The 22390-nt window shown below is 37.9% G+C and overlaps 1 protein-coding gene across 2 annotated transcripts in view; it reads right to left on the bottom strand.

Annotated features, from left to right (window-relative positions):
* DENND1A (DENN domain containing 1A) overlaps positions 1-22390 on the bottom strand; it is a 148705-nt gene that overhangs the window by 124126 nt on the left and 2189 nt on the right. For both annotated transcript variants that reach the window (XM_054283892.1, XM_054283893.1), the window contains exon 2: positions 18651-18721. In XM_054283892.1, coding sequence (XP_054139867.1) covers positions 18651-18721 — 71 coding nt within the window. The remainder of the gene's footprint in view (positions 1-18650; positions 18722-22390) is intronic.

Genomic DNA, 22390 nt, shown 5'->3' with positions numbered 1-22390 from the left:
AATGCTTTTCACAACAGTTTAATCTAGAAACATAATATAAGGTTTGTAACTCAGACACAAAATGCTGTTCAGACTTCAGTAAAGTGATGTGAAAGCAGGAAAGACTGAGAGCAAAGGCAGTATAAAATATACATCATAGGAAACAGGAAGGAAGGGAAAAAACCAGAACAGATTAAGCAAATTACTATGATTTCCATAATTATTTCTATATTATTAACACATCAAGAGCCAGAGGGGCAGTGAAGAATAGAACTTTCCTTAGCAGTATTCAGCAACATCTTATATGCGTTTTTTAAAAAATCCTTAAAAAGTCTTTTAAAAATCTCAAAAAAAGCAGGTTAAATTACAGATTACCTTGCAGATTTTTACTTAAGGCAATATACAGCTCTCCAGAATGCAGAGAAGTAGAGAGGTAACAGCTCTAAGAACACAAGAACTGATGCAGGTTGTCAGAGTTAAGTCCATACATGTGGGCTGCACACCAGGTTTCTGATGCCCTCACATCAGTTTCCAGTGCAGGCACGAGATCAGCAGCAGCTTTATGACCCATTCAGAGTAAACATTAAATATGAGACTTTCACTGTTTCTAGCAGACAAACCAACTTTCCATCTAAAGGGGTTTTGGTTCACTTTACAATCCTGTTACATAAACAAAACCAATGCTCACTCCTAGGATAAGAAGACAGGAGAAACACTCACTGCCTTTCACAAGCAGAAGAGTTTCCCCATCAGTTATTCAGTGTCATGTCAAGCTGTTGAAGTGCCCAGCATTCACGTGCAGAGCATTCAGTCAAACCCTCCCATAAGGCAACATGTTCCACCTTAACTGCTATTATTTACTCTCTTGGACTCTTATATGGAATGGGGCCAGGTTTAATCAAAACTTTACTAATTCTTTTAATGGAAGTTGGGAAATAGTTGTGGTGCAAGCAGTGTGTTCAAAATATGAAATACAATTTGGGAATTATCTCTCTATTAAATCCTTAAGTTCTTTTGTTTCATCCATACCAAGATACTGGTTTTACAAAACCCAGTTGTATAAGGGTACAGACTAATGTCTATTGCTGCCACTCTAAACTGCTAAGAGTAGGGAGACATTGGAAAGCATAAGATGTCTTCAGTGATCAGCAAACTCAGAATTATTTCCTTACAAAGAAGAACAGGAAGCTTTCAGCCCAGATTAATTTTTAAACTGCTGATACTGACAGAACTAAAGCTAGAACTATTAGAAGGGGATGCATAGTATAGAGCTAAAACTAAAATAACAGAGATCAAAACCAGAAGACAAAATAAGTACTTATTTCCAGTCCTGTTTGTTACATGTTTCTCCCACCTTCACTTGAGGTCTTCAGATCTTTTCTCTGCACTGGTTAATGACTCTGGTGATACCTCGAGCCCACATTAAAGCACGGTTGATGAATCTTTTGAGTTTGCTGTACTGTGCACTTAAGGGGATATTTCTCTTGATAACCATCTGTTCTTCAACCAACCCAGAAATGCAGTATTCCTGCAAATCGAAGCCAAACTCCAGGAGTCCTGCAAACTGCAAATTTTGAATGGATTGTATTTCAAATTTTTTTTCCCCTGTAATTTTAGTCAGCAAATCATACAGCAGCTAAAACTTGCAAAAAAATATAATTAGGTAAAATTGTACTCCAATGGTCAAGAAATCCACAAAGCCTGGCGTACAAAATGAAATACAAAGTGTTTTGAAACATTTTACAGGCTGCCTGTAATAATTATACAAAAGAGTTTAAATGCAGAAGTTGAATGGGAACACCTACTTTAAGCAGGCTTTTTTGGGGTTTAATAATTTTTTAATTTATTTGTGTTTGATCAGAGTATTTTTTTCTCATAACCTTTTTGACACTCTATAAATTTAATAGAGATGTGTTTTAAGTGCTCAGGCCATGAATACTGAATTTGTTTCTCTCCTGCCTCTTTGTATTTATATTCTGAGGCAGCAGAGTTGCCTGGTGACAGTCTCCCCACTTCCACAGCAGCTGGCAAGCCCTCCTTGTCCTGGGGATATGAAAGAATCAGTTAACTAATATTTCAGGCTCTGATTTAAATGTGACACTCTGGAAGTGCCAATACCACGCAGAGCAGGATTTACAAGCTAAGGTTTTTCTAAAAGTCTCAGAAGCAATAAAGAAAGAAAACTAAAAAGACCTTTATCACATCTAGCTAACATGCAGCAAAAATTAATCCTGATTAATTAATTAATCCAAATTAGTGCATCATCTAGAGTTTAACAATACCAGACACAAGCAGTAATTGTCTAAATCTGTTAACTTAGATTCTCAGAATGCAAATTCTCAGGCTAAGACCAAAGCAATCAGAGCTTTGACAGCTTTACAGGAAACAGTCACCCCTTTAATATTTACAGGACATGTATTTCAGATGGCTTCTGAATGCCTATCTCAATGCCTGCTCAAGGGCCAAGCACATGCACCCAAACCCATTTCTCTAAGCTCACTTTGTACAGCAGCAAAAATAAAAGTTACATTTGATAGAATTAGCGCTTATAGCCAACTGAATTAATACCCAATTGTATTAATTAGCATACTAAGCACCTTCATTTTAAAAAATCCTTATTCAATTAATTTTACAAGAAATTTTTATGCAATGATACATTTTCTACTTTCCTGTGTCAACCAAATAACTTTTAACTTGGTTGTTGCTCTGAAAAAAAAACAGAATTAAGATTTTAATTTCATATTGCTTTTTAGCAATAGTGTATTAAAAGGAACTTGTGTAAAACCTCAATGTGGCCATGGCAATCAATCAGCTGCATTACAAAACTTAAAGGAATTGCTAATGAAAACAAACAGTATTTTCCAACACCAGGCTTTTCACTAGCAGAAAATACTTGGAGTTTTATAAACATTTTCCAGGCTGTTTCATTGCTGTCATTTTTGGGTTTAGCTTTAGTGATAGTTTGACCATTTAAATTTGGTAATAATCTGTATTTTCTATGTCTTAGAGAACATTTTACAATTGTTTCACTTTTTAAAAATTTCTTTCCAAACTTCACCAACCACAATAACTTCAGATGGACATATTGTCAGAGAGGCACATAAAGCACTGCAGAAATACATTCATTGCAATATGGATGGCAACATACTAGGTTTCGTCTGAACTGACTGGAAAAGGACACGGAACAGAAGTGTTGTAGCCAACCATAAGTTCTTGAAGTGTTGTACTAAGGAAGGAAAAACAACAACCCTTCTCTTGAGCAACTGGATAATTGCCTGAACTACAGAGAGAAACCTTCTTTGTTACACATGCAACAGTGAATACTGATTTCCAAGCCTGAAGCTATGTAAGTTTCTAATTCAAACTCTGACCCCACGTTCATCCTCTCAATATTGATAGTCTCCAGCTGCTCTGAGTGCCCGTGTGCTGTGGAGCAGCAGCGCTCCCACACTGCTCTGTCCCCAACTGGGGAACCTCACACAGCACCTGCACAGCCCAGAGAGCAGAGCTGCACCAGCAGCCTCATGGGGCTCCATGGCTTCTGTTGGTGCACCTCTGCTCAGCTCAGGGTGCTTCAGTGATCCCCACGGCACAAACAAAACATGCTTTGTGATGAGGCTTTAGTGAACATGCTTTAGTTCAGGATGCTTTAGAGATCCCCATGGCAGTGAAACAAAACAAACAACTCCACCAAAGGTGAATCACTGAAAACCTCGCTCTCAGTTCCATTGCTCCCTGCAGTGGAGATGTCACCACAGATGCTTTTGGGCATGGGCTGTAGGACACAGCTCATCTGCCACACCATAAATCTGATTCACCCATGGCCTTACCAACAAAGGACAGCCAGACTTCATGAGCATTTCTGGGGAGCTCATTTCACAGTGGTGCTCTGCTTGTAGCTTTTCTAGTGTAGCCACACTTAGAGCTTCACCCTCACTGCACTGATAACCCCAGAAACCTGGGCCAAGAAACAGAACTGACCAAGAGTTTCCATGGTCACCAACACATTCCTGAGCTTTGAGGTGTTGCAAGTTCATATATTAAAAGATCATACATAAGAGAGAGCACTAATTATTTTATTGGGACACTTCAGAACTTGGCCTTGTACCCTTCAGTACTCAGCCTCACCTTTTTGTTTCAGCTTGAGCCATGCAACATGCCCATCTCAACCCACCACTGCTATTAGTGCTGCCCATGGTAAATGGTACATGGTAAAACAGTAAAAGTCTGTAAGAAGAGGTAAGCTGGAATTGAGTTTAAAAAACAAAACCAAACCAGAGATTGGTGAGCCTCATGTAAGGCTGCAGCATCACTGAGGTCTCATGAAAGCCTTCAAGCAAAGTATTAAGTGGGAGGAAAGTTTGTAAGAACAGGACAAGCATGCAATATGCACCCCAACAAAACATTTCTGTGGAGTCTGAAATGTTGATGACAGAAGTTGAACTTCTTGAACACCATTCCAAACTTAGTGGGGGTGAGGGGAAGGAGGTCCTAACATGGAAAAATACATCTCATGGAGCTAATGACCGTGAGATGAAAGAAAACCAAAATCACTTCATGCTCAGCTGTTCAGAATGACTTCTCTCTTTTGGAGGAAAGTTCATTAACTGGACAGCATCAGAGCACAGCAGAGCCGTGGATATATCGACACTTGCAGGACTGACCTAGTTCATGGCTGCAGTGCTTTCAGTCACATTAGCAAAGCTCACTATGCTGTGTGCACTGCTGAAACAAAAGGAAGGTCTCTGTGAAAGTAAGTTTGGCACATTTAAAGCAGTGCTGTCGGCTTGAAGAAAAACTTGGTTTAGATAAAGAGGAGTTTGCTGATATTCAGCGCAGCTAGACAGGAAATCTATCATCTCTCTAAAAAAAATTTAAAACGTTTCTGCTACTGTAGAAAAGGCAAGGGTATCAAAAGGATTTTTAACCACAAAAAATGTTTTCAGACACTTGATACTTCCAAGATGTATGAGAGCATATATCCAGCTATCAAAATGCTCCTGAGAGAGTGGAGTAGTCCAGTCTGAGCAGGAACATTTCACAATCACGTCACAGCCCTGGAAATCAGGCGTATATAAACCCAGCAATTTTACTAATTTCCTTTCTCTTTCCCTTGCCCAGCTTTAAGAAACCACAAACTCCCAACTAAACTTTCAGCCCTTTTCAAAGCTCTGCAGATTCGTTTCAATCTGGTCACCCTCAGGAGCAGATTTGCTGAAAATAATCTTTTTCCTTCACTACAATTCCAAAGGTAATCTAAAACTGTAACTTGAATCCACTTGTACAAACTGTCTCCACAGGCTGATGATCCAGGCTGTGCTGAGGTGCAGCTGGCCATTGACTCTGGGAATGGGATGCTGGGGGAAACACTTCTCACAAATCTGACAAACTAGCAGGAAGCTCAAGAGCTGGGCAGCTCTTACCAGCACACCTTGAGCAGTACCTGTTCTGTTCTCATTATCTTATTCTGTGTCTAATTGGGACTCCAAGTTCTTTGCTCCCCAGCTGCTTTTTCCAGGTCTGAATTCACACTGCTCTTGTACTGTCATCAGAAGAAATTCAAGCACCAACAGGTCATTTCTAAGCACTCCCCTTTTTGCTAAACTCTTATTAGCACTATACCCAAACACCCTTTTTGAGAACAGAAATTAATGATATTTATCAAAATTTGCTCATTGAAAAATAAACATAAATCGCCAACTCTAGTACACAACATCAATGCTCCATGCCATGATTGCTCCACAGATGCTCCACAGCCTTTTCTTAAGTGACCTAACTAATGATGAAGTTCTCTCCATCTTTTTATGCAAGTATGTATGTTTAATTTTTAAACATGAAAGATTAAATTAGAAGTTACCCATACAAACACAAGTCCTTTTAAAAAGGCTCAAAACACTGTATTTACATCTGCAAGTACTCACGTTGTTACTACAACCTTTATAACCGAGCTTAGGTTTGCTTCAAACAAAACAGGGTTCTCAGTGATAGAGGCCCAAGAAAAAGCCCTGCATACAGTTAGTCTACAAAGAATTAACTGGATTAATTAGCAAGGGATTTGAGAAGCAGCTTGGAGCTAGAAAACCAAAACACTAAATTGTTTAAATACTTTGGCATTGGATCAAGGTTTCTAGGCAGCCCTATGTTCCATTCTCTCCTTTTTTTTTTGCTCGGTGTTTTAACACATTTAACCTGACGAGGTACTTTTTCATGAGATATGAATGACACTGTCAAAATACTAAAAAAGAAGATGTGAATTAAAAAATGCCACAAGCTGTTAGCAATTCTGCCAACATGTATGAGCCCAGGCAACATTAATTAAAAATCAATAGCTTAGGACATAAATAGCTCTTATCTCTGTTATAGTATATCTCTAACATAACTCTTTATTAAAGAAAAATAAAGGGGAAAAAAAGCCAGTGTCTATGCTATTATACTGACTGAATTGACCACAACAAAGCAAAAGGAATAAGGCAAAAACCCTGAGCAAAGAAACCCTTATGAGAAAGGGAGGACAGGCATATGAATGATTGGAATGCTTCAGCCTTGCACTATCATTAACACATAACTGGCTGGAAACAGCCACGCTGCACATACTTGGAGAACAAGTTACCAGGAAGAACATTCCATGTTTTCAGTGCTAATATGATTCTATACAAAATCCTTCTGGCCAAGGAAATAAAAATAACATGCACATCTTTCTGTCAGCTAGAAGTCTGTAATCTGTATCCTCCTGAGTTTATTAATCAGTGTTTTTATTTTGCATCTCAACTAAAGATTATCAATCCTCTGATAATTATAAAATAAAGATGAGAAAAAAGCAGGAAATTGCACTCAACCTTTATTTCCTTTAGCAACACCATCTTCAAACTAAAGTTACATTAGCAGGCATCAAAGCCAAAAGACTTAAGATTAACTAGGAACTTAAACCATGGCTTTCAACAGCTGTTTTCACACTTGCAGAGAGCCAAACCTTTGAAAGACTCAAATCCATTTTCTAACACAATATCATATAAAGTCCACCAAGGTGGATGTGTAGTTTGAGTTTGTCATAACTCAGGACAACCATGACAATTTAGATTTCTGACAAGTTTCTACAGAAAATTAACATGAAACAGAAGATGTAAAATCATACTGAAATGGAAAGGCTAAGCTTAGTTTTCTTTTTGTCTACCAACTCCTGCTTTATTCAATGATTATTAATGACAGGCATATCAAATGCTTCCACCAAGACACAGCAGTCTGTAATCAGTGATGAAGAACTCAAACAAATGGAAACATTTCACTGAGTTAACTGGAGTTTGAGTCCTACCTTGCACCTGTATTTCAGCACACTCCTGCTTCTTCCCCTCCCCTTGTCATAATCCCAGCTCCCAAAAATTTACTGATTGAAGTGCAGCACAACAAAATCAAAGCTTCTATTCATGAAGCACAGACACCAAGTGTCAGGACAGGGAAACAGAAGACCCCACTTTTCACAAGATCTTTGGCTCTAACTTTTCATTGAGCTACAGTCAGAAATTATGTATTTCATTCTGAACTGTCCAAATTCCATTCCAGCTCTGGCCATTTCCAGGTAACCTTGTTTAAGGTGCACTGAATACAAGGTTTTGTTGCTGCATTTGATAGAACACAATTCTTCATCTATAAAGTTAATTATGCAATCTTAATTTTTAGTAGAAGCACATCAGAACATAGAACTGCCTTTATAAGAGTTCCTCTAAACAGAATAAATTGAAATTCCATCAAGTTCCCTCAATAATGCTTTTTGTCATTGGAAGATACAAGCTAGCCCTTTATTAACATTTCAACTATTGTCTCCATGGAAGGTTCAAGAAAACAAAACAATTCTGAGACTTTGTTAAATCATCTGTGTCTATTTTACTTGATCATTATAAATAAAACTGAATAGAAGATGCACAAGTAATTTGTAAACTCTTTCAAAGGATCTGATTTACATTTTTCTTCTACAAAGATGAAGATCTCCCCATAACACGCTCCATTTGTGTTAAATATTAAATTAAGACACTCATACTACATATATGGCAAAAATGGAATATAATTTTGATATGTTTTGGAATTATTTTCAGCAGTCTAACGCTGTTTATAATACTGGTGCAAATACTGCCACCAGTAACGAAACAAACATTAAAAAGGTGTCCTTTAAGCTTCCCTTTAAGGCATCTACCATAATCGTATCATTTGCTCTGGACATCATTAAAATGTAAAGTTAATGAGGATTCAGCTGAAAACAGAAGAAATGTAACCTATTTTCAGGCAAAACTTCTAACACTGCAATCAGAGGGAAAACCTCTTTGATGTCTCTTTGTCTCTTCTCATTAATTTTCTTTTGGTTTAAAAAAACACAAAGGCTGTTTAAACTAAAAAATGCATAGAAGTTTAAACATGGTAATTATAGTCGAGCTGCAATGAGGTCATTAGGTTTTTAAAACTTTGAGATAAACAAAATTGAGATGTATGACTATTTTAAAAACATGTCAATACTTAATTTTAATTGTCCATGTGATTGATACCCACTGTATTGTAAGGATTTAGTCTGGATACAGAATTGTTTCAAGATGATTTAGTGAAGGACAGAATCCCATGGCCGGGGTAGAGCAAAACAATCAAGAAATACATCAAACTGATAAGCTGTAATTACTGTATTACTGCATGCCACATTTAGTATTTCTAAGTGCAACAAAATACACTTTTGCCATTCGTGCAAGAGATGGCAAATTGTGAGATTTTACTCTTCACAGTTCATTAAGGAATAAAATACTGAAGAAGTTAAAGAATTCTATTTACTCACTACATCTATTCTTGTTTATGAACACTTCCAAGGCACACACAAAGCTGCACACTTCTGTTTTAACATGCTAATTCTGTCCAGCAGAAAATACCTTCAAGAGGTATCTTTAATTACACAATATTAATGCACTGTGATATACTGTAGTGGCAGATATTTCTAGCAAATAATTTACAAGTAAATTTTCCCAAACACAAACTAAAAACAATTTTTACCATTACTGTCTAGAAAATAAGACGATGGATAATCACAAACAGGCCTTAACAAATACACAGGGCAAATATAATCTGATCTTTAGTGTAGAAGGAGTTTAATCACAATGACGCAAAATAATCATATTTATAACACTTTTCTGTGCGCCACCTCTAGATAAAATGGAATAAGATGAGATTAATATATTATTTTGTGGCAAAGGTAAAAAAAATAAAGTTAATGCATTTGTGGACAGGGGTTACAGCTTTAGGAGAGGGTTATTTAACCTAATGAATCTTTTCTAGGTGTTTGATAAACTCTTCAAATTAAACTGAGTCAATGACCAACAGACAAGTATCCGATAAAACCATAAACTACTTTAGGTGCAAGTGAAGCACAACTCCAGGAGAAAATTTCATATTTACGTCAAGGAAAGTTTTGGGCACTGGGGCTTGGGGTTTTTTGCATTTTACCTTTCCTCTGCCATGTTTTATTAGGATTTGCTCCGCCCTTGTCCCCAGAGCAGCTCTGTCCTACAGAGGTACAGCCCACCCTGCAGCATGCACAGTTCCTGCCCCAGCAGAGCTGCTCCTCCCCTCCTGGGAGCCTGCCCTGCCTGTCTGCACCCCCTCGGTGCCAGACTCACACAGACTCCAAGCACTGAACCAACAGCGAGTCAAACACACAGCTCACCAACAGCAAACACCAGCAACCTGCCTCTGCCCACACTGTGCTGCTCAATCTGCCATTGTCTTCACATTTTCACACTTGGCTTGAGTCTGCTTTAAGTATTTTTGATAGGTGTTTCTCCACAGAGTGGTAATCTGGTTTTAGAACCTCTGGAACAGAAGATCTCAAGGATCTCCAAAGTATCTTACAGATAGAAATCAGAGACATTTCCTTAAGGAGTGCAACAATGTAAGAATCAATTCATGAAGAGGTCATGCTGCCACTATTTATATTCTGAACTATGTGGTTTCAAAGTAAATGATTCTTCAAAGGAACCAAATATGGGATTGAGGTAACACCTGTAGAGTGCAATGGGAGTTGTGAGTTTAATTCCCTTCACCACCGCTTGAAATCCCAGCACAAATTCTAATGGCAGATGCTCCAGGCAGGAAAGTGTTCAGAAAAAACTCTCCAGAGTATAACCAATTCCAGACAATAATATTATCAGTATCAGTTATCTCTTCCTATCCCTCTATCCAAGGTTATCATCCTCAAAATGGAAGCCCAACTTCCTTCGTTTCTATTTCACTCTTCTATGAAATATGTAATATTTAAGAGTAAATAAAAAGCTGTTTCCATCTTAAAAAAAGACATAAAAATCATCTTCCCAGGAGCCAAAAATGTGTCAGCATCTGGAGTTTTGACAAATGGTTTACCAAAACTTGCTAACCTAAGAAGGACCAAAACCCAAATTGTCTCTGGTAGCACAGAAGGTGGAGCTTAGCATTTGTTTAGATTTGATTTTGGGTTTTGACAAATGCTGAAGTAAAACAATAGTCCTGCATTAATTTTACACTTATTTGATAATCATCAAACCTCAAACCATCTCTTTTAAACTCCATTTCAGTTTATAAAAAATCTAACACCCAAACCGCAAACGAACAGAAAAACCAACACAAAACAAAACCAACAAAAAACCACAGGAAAACCTAACAATGTCACTTTTTGTTCATGACAAAAAATACCACACCAAAGGCAGGCAGCCCATGCCAGGCCTCTTTTTGAATTCCAGTTTACACTCTCTTCTTGCAAGGAACTCCCCATAACAGAAAGAACCAGCAATACAAATAGATCTCGTTCATCTTGTACTGCCCAAAGCTGCTTTGCCTGAGAGCTGCTCCTGAAGCAGTGCTCTGCTAGGTGCTCTAAAGCACTATGCAGTGCTGCAGCTACCAAGCTACACAACAACAGGCTAAGGTCAGACACAAACCCTAAATTCCAGTGCTTCCACTGAAAACATTCATAGGAAGCATCATCCAGCTGTGGATGGATTTAGGGGACCATGCTAACTTCAGGGAAAGGAACCACCCAAAGTCCCTGCTGTGAAATCTACAGGGAGTCTCCTTTAAAGTCATTACTACTTTGTTTCCTTTTCACCTGAATGACACTCGAATAAAAAGTCCTTTGCAGCAATGTCTGCATCCAGGTTAACTAGAGATGCACTAAGTTTGAGCAGAAGTTAACACTCATTAACAAGATTACCTGTTGTGATTGAGAAGAACCAAAAAACAAACCCCCTTGGAAATGCTTATGACTGAGAATGAACTAAAGTTTAAACTGCTCCCTTAAATAAAGTCACACACACATACCCTTTAACATCAACGTTTGGACTCTGTTCAAAGTACAAACTCTTTGCAGTTACTGGCATGGCAGCCCTATTCTTAAAGCTCCACAGTAAGAGAGAGTTAATTGCAACAAGTGCTCCACCAAATTCTTAAACGCTTCAAATGCTGAAGTCTTAAATGTTCCAGTAATATTTGGTATCTAAATTGAGTCTCTCGAGAACTCTTTTAAAGGAACAACCACTCAAATTCATCTATAAATTCAAGGAAAAGTATTGCTGGTGAATGAAAATAATTTGTGGAATCACTAGAAAAACCCTCCCTAAGAAAGTTTCAGTTTAGCAGTTAATTCCAACCTGCAGTTAAAAAGGCACTAGCTGTCAGTCAGTTTTCTCACCCAACTCTATCATGAAAAGAAAAACTGACAGATCACAGGAGCTTGCCTTTGTAAACCAATTCGGGAACTTTCATGCTTCTTATTTGTTAGGTTAAAGGTTAAATTGCTGACCTCTGCCCTCCTGCTTAGCAGCCTTTCCCTTTTTCTGTAAAGCTTTATTTTGGGGCTGTATTTACATGGATTAGTCTCTTTTCACGCTAAGAAGGAATCTGTTCACAGCCAAAGCCTTAGTTCTGGTTGTACAAAAAGCAGTCACAATTATTCAGCAGCAGACAATGACCATATTGTGGATTTACAAAAAAACCACCTCAGCCATGGCAAGTTCTGTCCTTGCTGCACAAAACAATAGAAGAAAAATCTTATCAAGCATTCAAGAGAAAGCAAACAAAGCAGGCCCACTGTGAACTTGATGAAGATGTCAAGCTCCTTTAAAAAAATATAAATCAACAAAAGAGTTTAAAGTCTTGTGAGTGAGACTTTCTGTGCTGAATTTTTCTGTCTAGTTAAACAGTGCCAGCATAGTAATATACTGCAGATTAGTAAATACTTGTGAAATAGGAAAGACTGTAGACAGAAGTACTTAAAGAATGAAGCAAAAAGGCCAAAGAGCTCTCTTCCCACAAAATAGCTTACAGCAACAGAGAAACACTCAGATTTGATATTACTGGTTTGGGGGTTTATTAAACCTAGTACTATCAGATAAGAATACATCTAAAAATGTGTTAGATAAAGTGTATGATGACTTGCAAAATGACAGATTCTATTATTTTTCATAAGGTGAGTTTCTCTTCAATTGAGTTCTATATTTCATTTATACTGTAAAAACCAAACTGTAAACTGTCTTCACAAAAAACAGCTCAAACTGTGCTATTGACTTACCCTGACACTGCAGTCCCAGCAAGCTCTTTGTTAAAATCTTCCACCTTGTTTGTACTTAGAAGCAAAGCAATCAAATGGAAACAGAAAAACAAAGCAGCAGCTTAGGAGAATTAGAATTCCCAAATACCACCTACCTACTTAGCTTTGGTTACTTTTCCAATCCTGCTTTAGGAAGTTGGGTGTAGCAACACAACACTGTGAAGATGGGGTAGGAAAACTCGTGAGATGGGAATCCCAGTCCCTTCAACAGAAAGCCCTTATTTAATGAAAAGAGACCTGAATTCTGCACTTCCTTTGATATTTCTAAACCTTCAACATTTTATCTATTTATCAAAACAGAATGGGCATATTAGAACCAATAAAAAGCTTTCATCTTAAAAAAATAAAGGCTGCTCTGAGAGGTGCATGGGTAAGGTTTACAAGCCTTTGACTGACCAACTCTTACCTTAATCCTAGTCCAGTAACTTTGCTTATGTTCAAGAAAATCCTTCATCAGTTTAGGAGGCACTGCTCTGCTATGTAACATTATAATCTATAACAAAATCCAATGGGAGGGAGCAGCAGTATGTCTGACAGAGACAGAAAGCTCCTAGTTCTCTCTACCTGTGAAAGTCCTACCACAGAAACCACGGTGACAACTGTAGAATAATTTTAAGGCCCAAGTACATGGTGACTTCTCCCAGTAGAGTTAAGGACTTCGATTAGTTTAAGTTATACATTTGTGATCTACTGGGGAGGGGGGGAGGGAGGGAGGGAAAGGGCTATTACAACCCAAGGCTAGAACATGAAAAGTAAAGAAGGAAGTACTTAAACTACTCACAAGCTTCTAGTAGGAACAAGATTAGTAGTACATGCTACTCTAGGAGCCAATTCAAATGCAAATTTCATCCTTTCACTCAAACAATGATAAACTACCTCAGAGTTAATAGTTTCCTTCTAAGATTCATCTCCCTTTTCAACTTAGCGGTATGTTTTCCAGAAAAGAAAGAAGCACATGGAGAGTCTTACAGCAAGACCTTTTAAATTCTGTCATAAAAGAAGCAGCATAAACTACATTTCCTTTCCTAATCCAGTGAACATTTGTTAAACTCTAACATGCTCACACTTTGTCCGTGTGGTCGCGTTTAGGCTTCTAACTTACCATGGTTTTTTAAAAAACACTCAGAAAGAAATCCTTTAGCTGTACTAAACCATTTCAGCTTTTTCCTTGAACACACAGCAAGAATTTATGCTACACTCACAAAAAGATGAAAGATGAGGTCCTTGGAGAGAAAGGCCTTTTGGCACACTACATGGTAAAGCTACAGATTTGACATACTTTTATAATGTCTGCTTTGGCAAGAACACAAAAACCCCACACAAAAGCATGGTACGTCCTCCCAGACAGGGGTGTAGGGGGTGTTTTACTCTTGTGAGCATTTACTTTCAAATGCTCTCACTTCAGAGACTATTTTGATCGGTTACTTTAGACTAACAAATTCTCTTTTGCTATATGAACAGTTTGACAGTCAGACTACAATTCTCCTCACAGCCCTTTCTAACAAGAGAGAATCTTTGGCTGAAGTCCAGCAACAGCCTTAAATTTGTCACATCCTATTTTTGATGAATGATCTGCAGCAGTTTTAAGATCATAAAGTGCTTTGAAAGTTAAAAGAAAATTTTCACAAGTAGTAAGCTTTCACTCTCTTTATAAAGGTATTCAAACTAAATTTGCTAGGAGATCCTTTCTACTTCTGCATCTCAAAAAACCCGCACAAAACAATCTCCTGGCTGAGATGAAAAACACGGGAAAGAGTTGCAATGCACTTCTCTACAATGTGTCAATAGCACAGAACTGGCTATCTAGGAGTGCTCAAGTTAGCTTAAGCAGTTCTCTTCTGTAAAAGAAACAATAAAAGTTCTTTGTCATTTACTATCTCAGCTTCTGTGAGGTTTCAGTATTATGAAATGCCGCAACAAATACAAAAATCACAATCTTATAAAACGCTTTTTTCCTTCCTTTACACAGAGAATAAAAATAGGAAAAGAAATCCAGTAAAATAGCTGCATTTCATAAAAAGCTTTTAATTATCAACATCATGTAACAATTTCAACGCATGACAGAAGATCATGCACCAGAGACACAAAACTTATCAGTTTTACTTTGAGCCAATATTTTCCCTAAAATATTTCATTTTTACAACAAAACCATGGCTATTTTTCCCTCTTTTTCTGAAAGTAAATGTGTGGGAGCTGGTGAGAAGCATTAGAATTGCAAAGTTCCTATGCCTGACATACTTATACCTGACACACACAACACAGATTTCTCCCTAGACAAATTCCATGTCCTGTTACTGTAAAAACACAAGCTCTGTTCTCGTTTGCAGCTTCTCACTTTTGGCGAGGAGGCTCCAGAGCAAAGCATCCCTACAAAGAGGGAGTCAGGGGAGAGGAGGCCTCTAAGGATGAACAAGGAGCTCCTGGACAAACTAAACACAAACAGGCAGCTTCCAGAGGGTGGAAGCAGGGAAACATGGCCTGGAAGGAATGCAGAGGAACTGCTTGAACAGCCAGGCATCAGGTTAGGAAAGCTAAAGCCCTGCCAGAAGTAAATCTGGCCAAGGACATCAAGAAAAGCTTTTATAGGTACATTGGTAATAAAAGAAAGAACAGGACAAACACATGTCCTCTCAGAAAGGGGAATAACCAGCTTCCATTGAAACACCATTAGACAGAAAAATGGTTTGGTGTTGTCTTCTCCTAAGGAAATATATTTTTAATAAGAAATACTCATCTTCGTGTGGCCAGTCAGAGTTGAAGCTATCCTGCTTAATAATTCTCAAAATAAAAAAGATACCACATTTACTTAAGTAGGAAAAATCTGTAAGTTTCCAAGACTTGCGAATTCAACAAAGAAAAGCACAAAAAACACCTTGAATTACAACCAAATGCTGGAATTGTATAATCTACCAAAGGTTTCATGTACCAAAAATACACAATGCTGAGCACAGATGATTATTATTTCTAAACAGTCTTGAGGGGAAAGGACAGTGAGAGCACAGGAAGCTGATCCAGTGATCATTTCCAGTCTCAGTTCACACATTTCACTGTGGTTTAGCAAAGTTCTGCCTGGACTAGAATAAAACAATGTTTACTTTTTCAACTTCTTTGGTTTCAATGACATTTTTCTCTTTGTACCTTATTAAGTGTACAAAATATTCCCCAGATGATCCTGAAGCTCACATTTCTATGAATCAAACCTTAGGATCACAGGACAATTGAGGCAAGAAGGAACCTTGAGCGAGCTCTAGTCCAAACTCCTGCTCAAACACGGGCCAGGTGTGAGGTCAGACTGGGTTCTTCATGGTTTTGAAGCAGTTTGGTCTTGAAAACCTCCAAGGATGGAGATGTACAACAGCTCTTGAGTGACCTGGTGTAATAGTTGACTCCTCCTGGTGAACAGGTTTCCCATATTCACTCAGAACATCTCCTGTTCCCCTGTGGCAAGCCTGGACACCCCATCCTGATGGGTATGAACCTCCCAGAGAATACTCACACATATACCCATATATATACCAATATATATATACCCACATATATACCCACATATATACCCATATATAATACCCACATATGTACCCATAAATAATACTCATATATATACCCATATATAATACCCATACATATACCCACATATATACCCATATATGTACCCACAGCAGGGAATGCCTCCTCCAGGCTGCAGCAGCCCTGCACTCCTGTCTCCTCACACTGAAGTGCTGCAGCTCCCTCACCACCTCTGCAGCCCTCCATTGAACTTGGGCTGGTTTGTCGGTGGCTTTTGTGGAATGCAGAACAGATTTTTCTCTTCTGCAGTTGACTGTGAACTTTGAAATACATTAAAGCTTAAAATTTCAGTTGATACTTCATAGTCACATGGAAACATCCTTTGCTACTTTCTCACTTTCCCAATTTGCTCTCCCATCCCACCATGGCTGGGGGAGTGGGTGGCTGCGTGGGGCTGAGCTGCCAGCTGGGGTTAATGCATGACAGCTATACTAATTCTTGAGTAACAAAATGGAGGCAAGTTTAACCATCCCACAAGCCAGGCAATCCCCTACACTACAGCAGTGACAGATTGGAGTAATTCTTTCTCCTCAAGACCAAGTCAGAGGACTGGTACCAGAATTAGGAGCATTTTCAGTATCAACAGCACTATTATACTAGACACAAACTCCAGAACCAGCTGCCTTAGTTAATTTTGGGACCAATCAAATGGGGAGAAATAGTTTCAATCCTGCCTGACAATTGGCTTCTTACACAACTTTTATGCATTTTACTTTTCTCAATAGTAGCTGCTCCTTGCCATATAACATACATTCCCTGACTGCAAGAAAAAGAAAACTTAACCTGTATTCTTAGGGTTTTGGCACAGAACAGACAGCCAAAAAATGGACACAGATTACATGGAAGTTTCTAGGTGTGTATTTCTGGAATGGTGATTTGCCTGGGATACAGTATACAGCTGACACTGAACAACACAACTTTCATTCAGAACAGGAGGACAAAATATTTGAGTATACACAAATCTAAGGCTTCTGAGAATAAAGAACACCTCTTAAGTACAAAAAAATCGGTTGGGAAAAATCTCCTAAAAGATTCTTCAGAGAGAGTAACTTCAAAATATACGGCTAGTAAAAACAATTATTAAAATTCTTTTTTTACTCTCTAAAAAGAATTTCTGAAGATTTTGCACCTACAAGTGCATACAACAAACCTAAAAACACAACTAAGTGAAACTCCCACAGAATCAGTTGGTTTATAGAACAAAATGTATACTAAATTCTCCAATTAAAAACCTGTAAAGTAGTTTCCGTGCTTTTTAACCCACCTTCCCTCAGCAGGGAATTAATCCCTCCAGGGGGATGCAAACAAACTTCAAAGAGAAGATTATACCCAGACACTAGTACTGTACAATGTAATGTTTATGGTCAAATTTGTTCAGATTTTCTGGCACTAGAATCCAGGTCAGATGTGCAGAAACAAAGACCAGTTATTAAAAGGGCTCCTGCAGTTACATCAAATACTTGTGATGGCACAGAGCAGTAGGACAAGCCAAAACTGTATTCCAGCTACAACTCCTATGGAGGCCTTGGCAGGCAAGGAAGGACTTGCAGCTATTTGACTTTCACAGACTGTAACAAATACAGATATAAAAGGAGATAAATGGCTTTCCAGTCAATAAAATAGAGAAATTCTTTCTATTGATTCATTACACCATATTTACCACACACATGTGATTGCTAAATAAAAGACAAAAGAAATGCTACTTCAGTACATGCTGACTAATCTTAATTGTTTATTGTTAATGAACTTCCTTTTTGTGCCATTCTAGAGACTGAACCCTCACAACTGTACCTTGAACTAAATTTTGGCATTATGAATTTCAACCTTTGCTTTTCCTGCTTATTTGTTCAAGTTCCTCAGGTGAGATAAAAGTGCAATCAAAAATTCCCAAATGTACTTACATGTTGGTTTCAGCAGTTATGGGACTTCTCTACCATAAACATAGGAATACTTATCAAAAATAATATTACAGAAAAATACTTGTGTAATTATGACGTGATAACAATGGTAAAAACAGTTAACCAAATCATAAGCTGCATCTGTGCCTAATTTCCAGAGAAAGTCACTTGATCAAAGGGAAAACTATGGGAGTAAATAAAAATACTTCTGTAGACAAGAAAGAGGAAGTAAAAACAAATTCCAAACAAGATGTTTCAAGAGTATTTTTTTGGTTTAGAACTACCCTTTTTTATATGAGCAGCAAACACCAATCTTAAAAAGCACTTACTTTTTCAACCTAATCAAGAAAAAAGTTATTTCTATTTTAAAAGACAAAAAGAGACAAAACAGTCAAAGAATCCTGAAAATTATCCACAATCAGGTACAGAAACATAAATTTCTAATTTTTACTCCTAATTGTAAAAGATTCCACAGAACAAGTAATTAAGATATTTTTAAAAGCTAGCACAGCATAATGCTAAATGTATTTCATTATCTCACAATACATGGTTCTTAAGAACAGTTGTAGCCAATAAAGAGGTAGAAACAGTGCAAACAGTACCTTTCCCAAGGCAACTGACTCCTGAGTGGGTCACCTCTGCATACACCTCAAAGGTAGTTTCTGGATTTTGTCTGAAACAAGAGAAGGTATTTAGCACACTGAGCATTTGGTTTAAGTGCACTTGCAGTGAGGCAGTCAGAAAGGGCTCTCAGCATGCACACAGTACAATACCAACCAGAGAATCTCCATTTCTTGGTTTACAGCCCTGAATGATTTCTCATCAGACCTTTGGAAGGTGCTAAATACAGGGATTTTTCCGGGAAAAAAAAAGGATTGGGAACTTTTCACCAAACTGAAAAGTCACATTGTCCAACACTGAACCAACAGCATCCAGATTCACATTTTCATTACTGTGACCCTTGGCTTCAACTTCATGACATCTATTTGCCCAGAAAAAGAGGAAAAATAAAGTAGATGCAGTCAAGAGGAGGCAAAATCACTTTCTGCACACACTACTGAAAAACTTAAGAGGCTGTATTTAGGATGAAGACAGTGCCCCTTTTTAATACCTGTCAAAATATTTCTAGCTCTCTGCCAAAAAAAGGCCATGCTGGAGAATATTACAAATGCACGAGGTTTGGTCTCATGAGACTCCAGTCTTAACTCCAGAAATTTGCCAGATGCATGGAAATAAGTGTGACAGTCAAAAACCAAACCAAATTGAGCTAGAAGATGTAAATTATGCTTGAGGAAAGAGATTTACTTTGCTCAAGAGTTATAAATATACCAGTAGTAAAAGTAAAAAGTTAATGACATTACTACAAAACAAACAAAGAATTTAGTGTATATTTCCAGTTCTTACTAATTTAACTCTCTAAGTGATGTCTGGAATTACATCTCATAATGAGCATGCAAAGGCAGCAGGTGATTATATATGAAAGAATATTTTGACTTTATTCCTGACTAACAATTTTAGCTACTCCAGATATTTTTTATGAGATTAAAAAGACTGAAATCCTGAAATAAGGATTTTGCAGGTCTGAACATGTGACATTTTATTCTTAGACTTTCTGGCTAAAATTAAGAATCAAAATTGCATACTTACTGTTCCAAATTTACAGCTGCTTGTAGAGTGACAATATTGTCTCCTATGTGTTAATGCAAACTAACATTAGAAAATTGCTGTGGTATAACTTACTTGTGAATTTTGTAACTTCCTTACAGCTAAGGACAAAAATAATGACAAAGTCCATAAATACATATACTAAAATTCCTAAATGAATGAAAATTGAAAAATTAAACTCATCTTACCCAACAATTCAAACCAAACATAGAAGCATGTCGAGGAGTTCAGCTTAACTCTTCAGAGAATTTCTATTATTTTTAATCCTACTTTAACACCAAAAGGATTAAGGAAAACATTTCTAACCGTGCCACAGGCCCACTTAGCCTAACTCAAGTGGCTCTAAGCCAAACCCCACACCTATTTAAACTGACAGAAAAGCTACCACTGCTTTCAGTAGCACAGGATCACACTCCTCGGTTTTACAGAGCACCTCTCAGGAGCAACAATGGTTCACAACTCAATTAATGGTAATTTAATTTGCCACCAGTTCCCAACTGATTTGTCTTAAGTAGCTGTTTTTTCAGAAAACTACACTCATAAGTTATGAGAAATCCAAAGTCAGCTGTTATTGTGCAATATAAAAGCAAACTTGCACAATTCTCGCTGTGCTACTCAAGTTGCAGCCCATAACCTGCAAATACTGGGGGAAATACTGAAATACTGCAAATACTGGGGTTTAGCTCCATTCCTACAGCCACACTGTGGGGTGAGGATGGAACGACACCCACAGAGCACCAGGAATGTATTTTTCCTTTATACACATTGCTGGGCAGCCTTATCATACCCTCCTTGTTTATGTCTCTATTTTTAGCACCCTGTTTCCTTAATTAAAAGTTTATAAACTTTATATTTTTATAGCTGATGGTTAAAACAACAAACACCTTTTTAGTATTATGTTAGAACCCATGTTCAAATTCTTAAGTGAAAGCACCAGGTAACAGAGCTGGCAGGAGCACAGACCATATTCCAAATCTTTCAGACAAAAAGACATCACATTTTGTATTTTAATTTTCCATGACAAATGTCCATTTATTTCTATGAACAGTAAAATTAAAGTAGCCTTCCCAAGGGAGAAACTCAGTATTAAAGGCTGCATTCAACAACCAACACCTCAGTATGAGAATGAAGTCATTGTTGGATTGTGGCTATTTTATAACTTTTCAGAGGCATTAAGGAAACAACTTACTATGAGACTTCATACAGTTTGCAAATACAGCATAAACAGGATCAGAAATGTGTATTCTGTAGTCCAGTGTCACCAGAGCATTGCACAGAAACCCCAGCCATCCTCCACAGCACAGAGCCTTGAACACACACCAAGTTCCCTCCTCCCAACAATCACCTACGGACCCATGGTCACTTTCCAAGTGAACAATTAGATGCAATTTAAAAACTACATAGGACACAGAGGTACAAAGAGACATAGTACCTCACTTATTTGAGAAGTAGGTGATTTCAGAAGGAAATGCAATACTTCTCTGTAAACACTAACATAGGAAGGAGCTATATGAGAAAATAATACTTCTGTGATAAATGCTAGTTGTATGAATTACTTCAAATCTCTGATCTAGAAATAACATCAGTTTCAAAGCAATCCATATGAAATCCAATGTTACACTGAAATAAGATATTTCAAATAAGATATTTATGCACCTTTTATGATCAAAAAATGTAGTTTTACCAAACTGTAAGAGATTTACTCAGAATAAAATTAAACCAAGCCCTTCTCCGAAGCTGGATGGCTGGAAGTACAGACTTTACATATCTACAGCCTATTTCAATTCTGTCAGCAGCATTTTTGGTGCAGATAGGAAAATGCAATAGCACTTATGACAGAAAGTATCATTCTGCTGAAGAACTGAGAAGAGTCTGACGTTGCCTGATAATTAGTTGTCCTGTAACAAGACTTAGTTGCTCAACTCTTGCAGAAAGTAAATTATTAGCAGAAACCTGTAATCACTAATTCAATTCAGAAACTATAACCAAAGCCTTGATTAATTTCCATATATTTAACTTTCTTACCTGGTATTCCCTGGGTAGATAATATTTCATCTTAGTACATAACAAACATTCTGTTAAACCTCTGAAAGGTTTCTCAGATGTACACTTGGCATCTATTGTGCCACCAGTGAAACAGAACCACCTCTGGAAAGGGACATGCCAACTGCATGACAGTGCAATGCCATTCTGCTGAACAGACTGATATTGACACATTACTTAATAGAAATAAATAAGAAATCCTTTCTGTCGTGTAACATGGAGCTCAGAGGCTCGGGAGCAGTGACAGCAGCAGGTTAACAAGGCTCCTGTGCTGTCTCACCTGGCTGGCACAGAGTGCCTGGCACATTCCCTGAGACGTGCCCCAACACAGGATTAACCCAGCCCAACACTCAATGGAGCTTTTTTTTGCCTGCAGCTACACAGAAGCCAAAAGCTTACAGGACTGCTGGCAATTCCTTGATTTCTTTCACTTCAGTCTGATGCAGCTACTGATACTTTTCTCTAAGCAATCTTTCACTCAAATGACTCATTATTATACACCCATCAGAAATCTAACAGACAGATATGCCCAGGTTTCATGCAGAGTCTATCACAGTGCACACAAGGGATCCTGTGCCAAGCAGTTCAATATCCCTCAGTTATCAATCTACTGCAGGAAGCAAGGGATCAGACT

This window comes from Melozone crissalis, unplaced genomic scaffold (genome assembly GCF_028551555.1).
Source record: "Melozone crissalis strain CALT ecotype California unplaced genomic scaffold, PUWL_Pcris_2 ptg000041l_1, whole genome shotgun sequence".
Classification (NCBI taxonomy): domain Eukaryota; kingdom Metazoa; phylum Chordata; class Aves; order Passeriformes; family Passerellidae; genus Melozone; species Melozone crissalis.
Note: the sequence above shows the minus strand (reverse complement) of the source record. Positions and strands in the feature narration are given on the sequence as shown.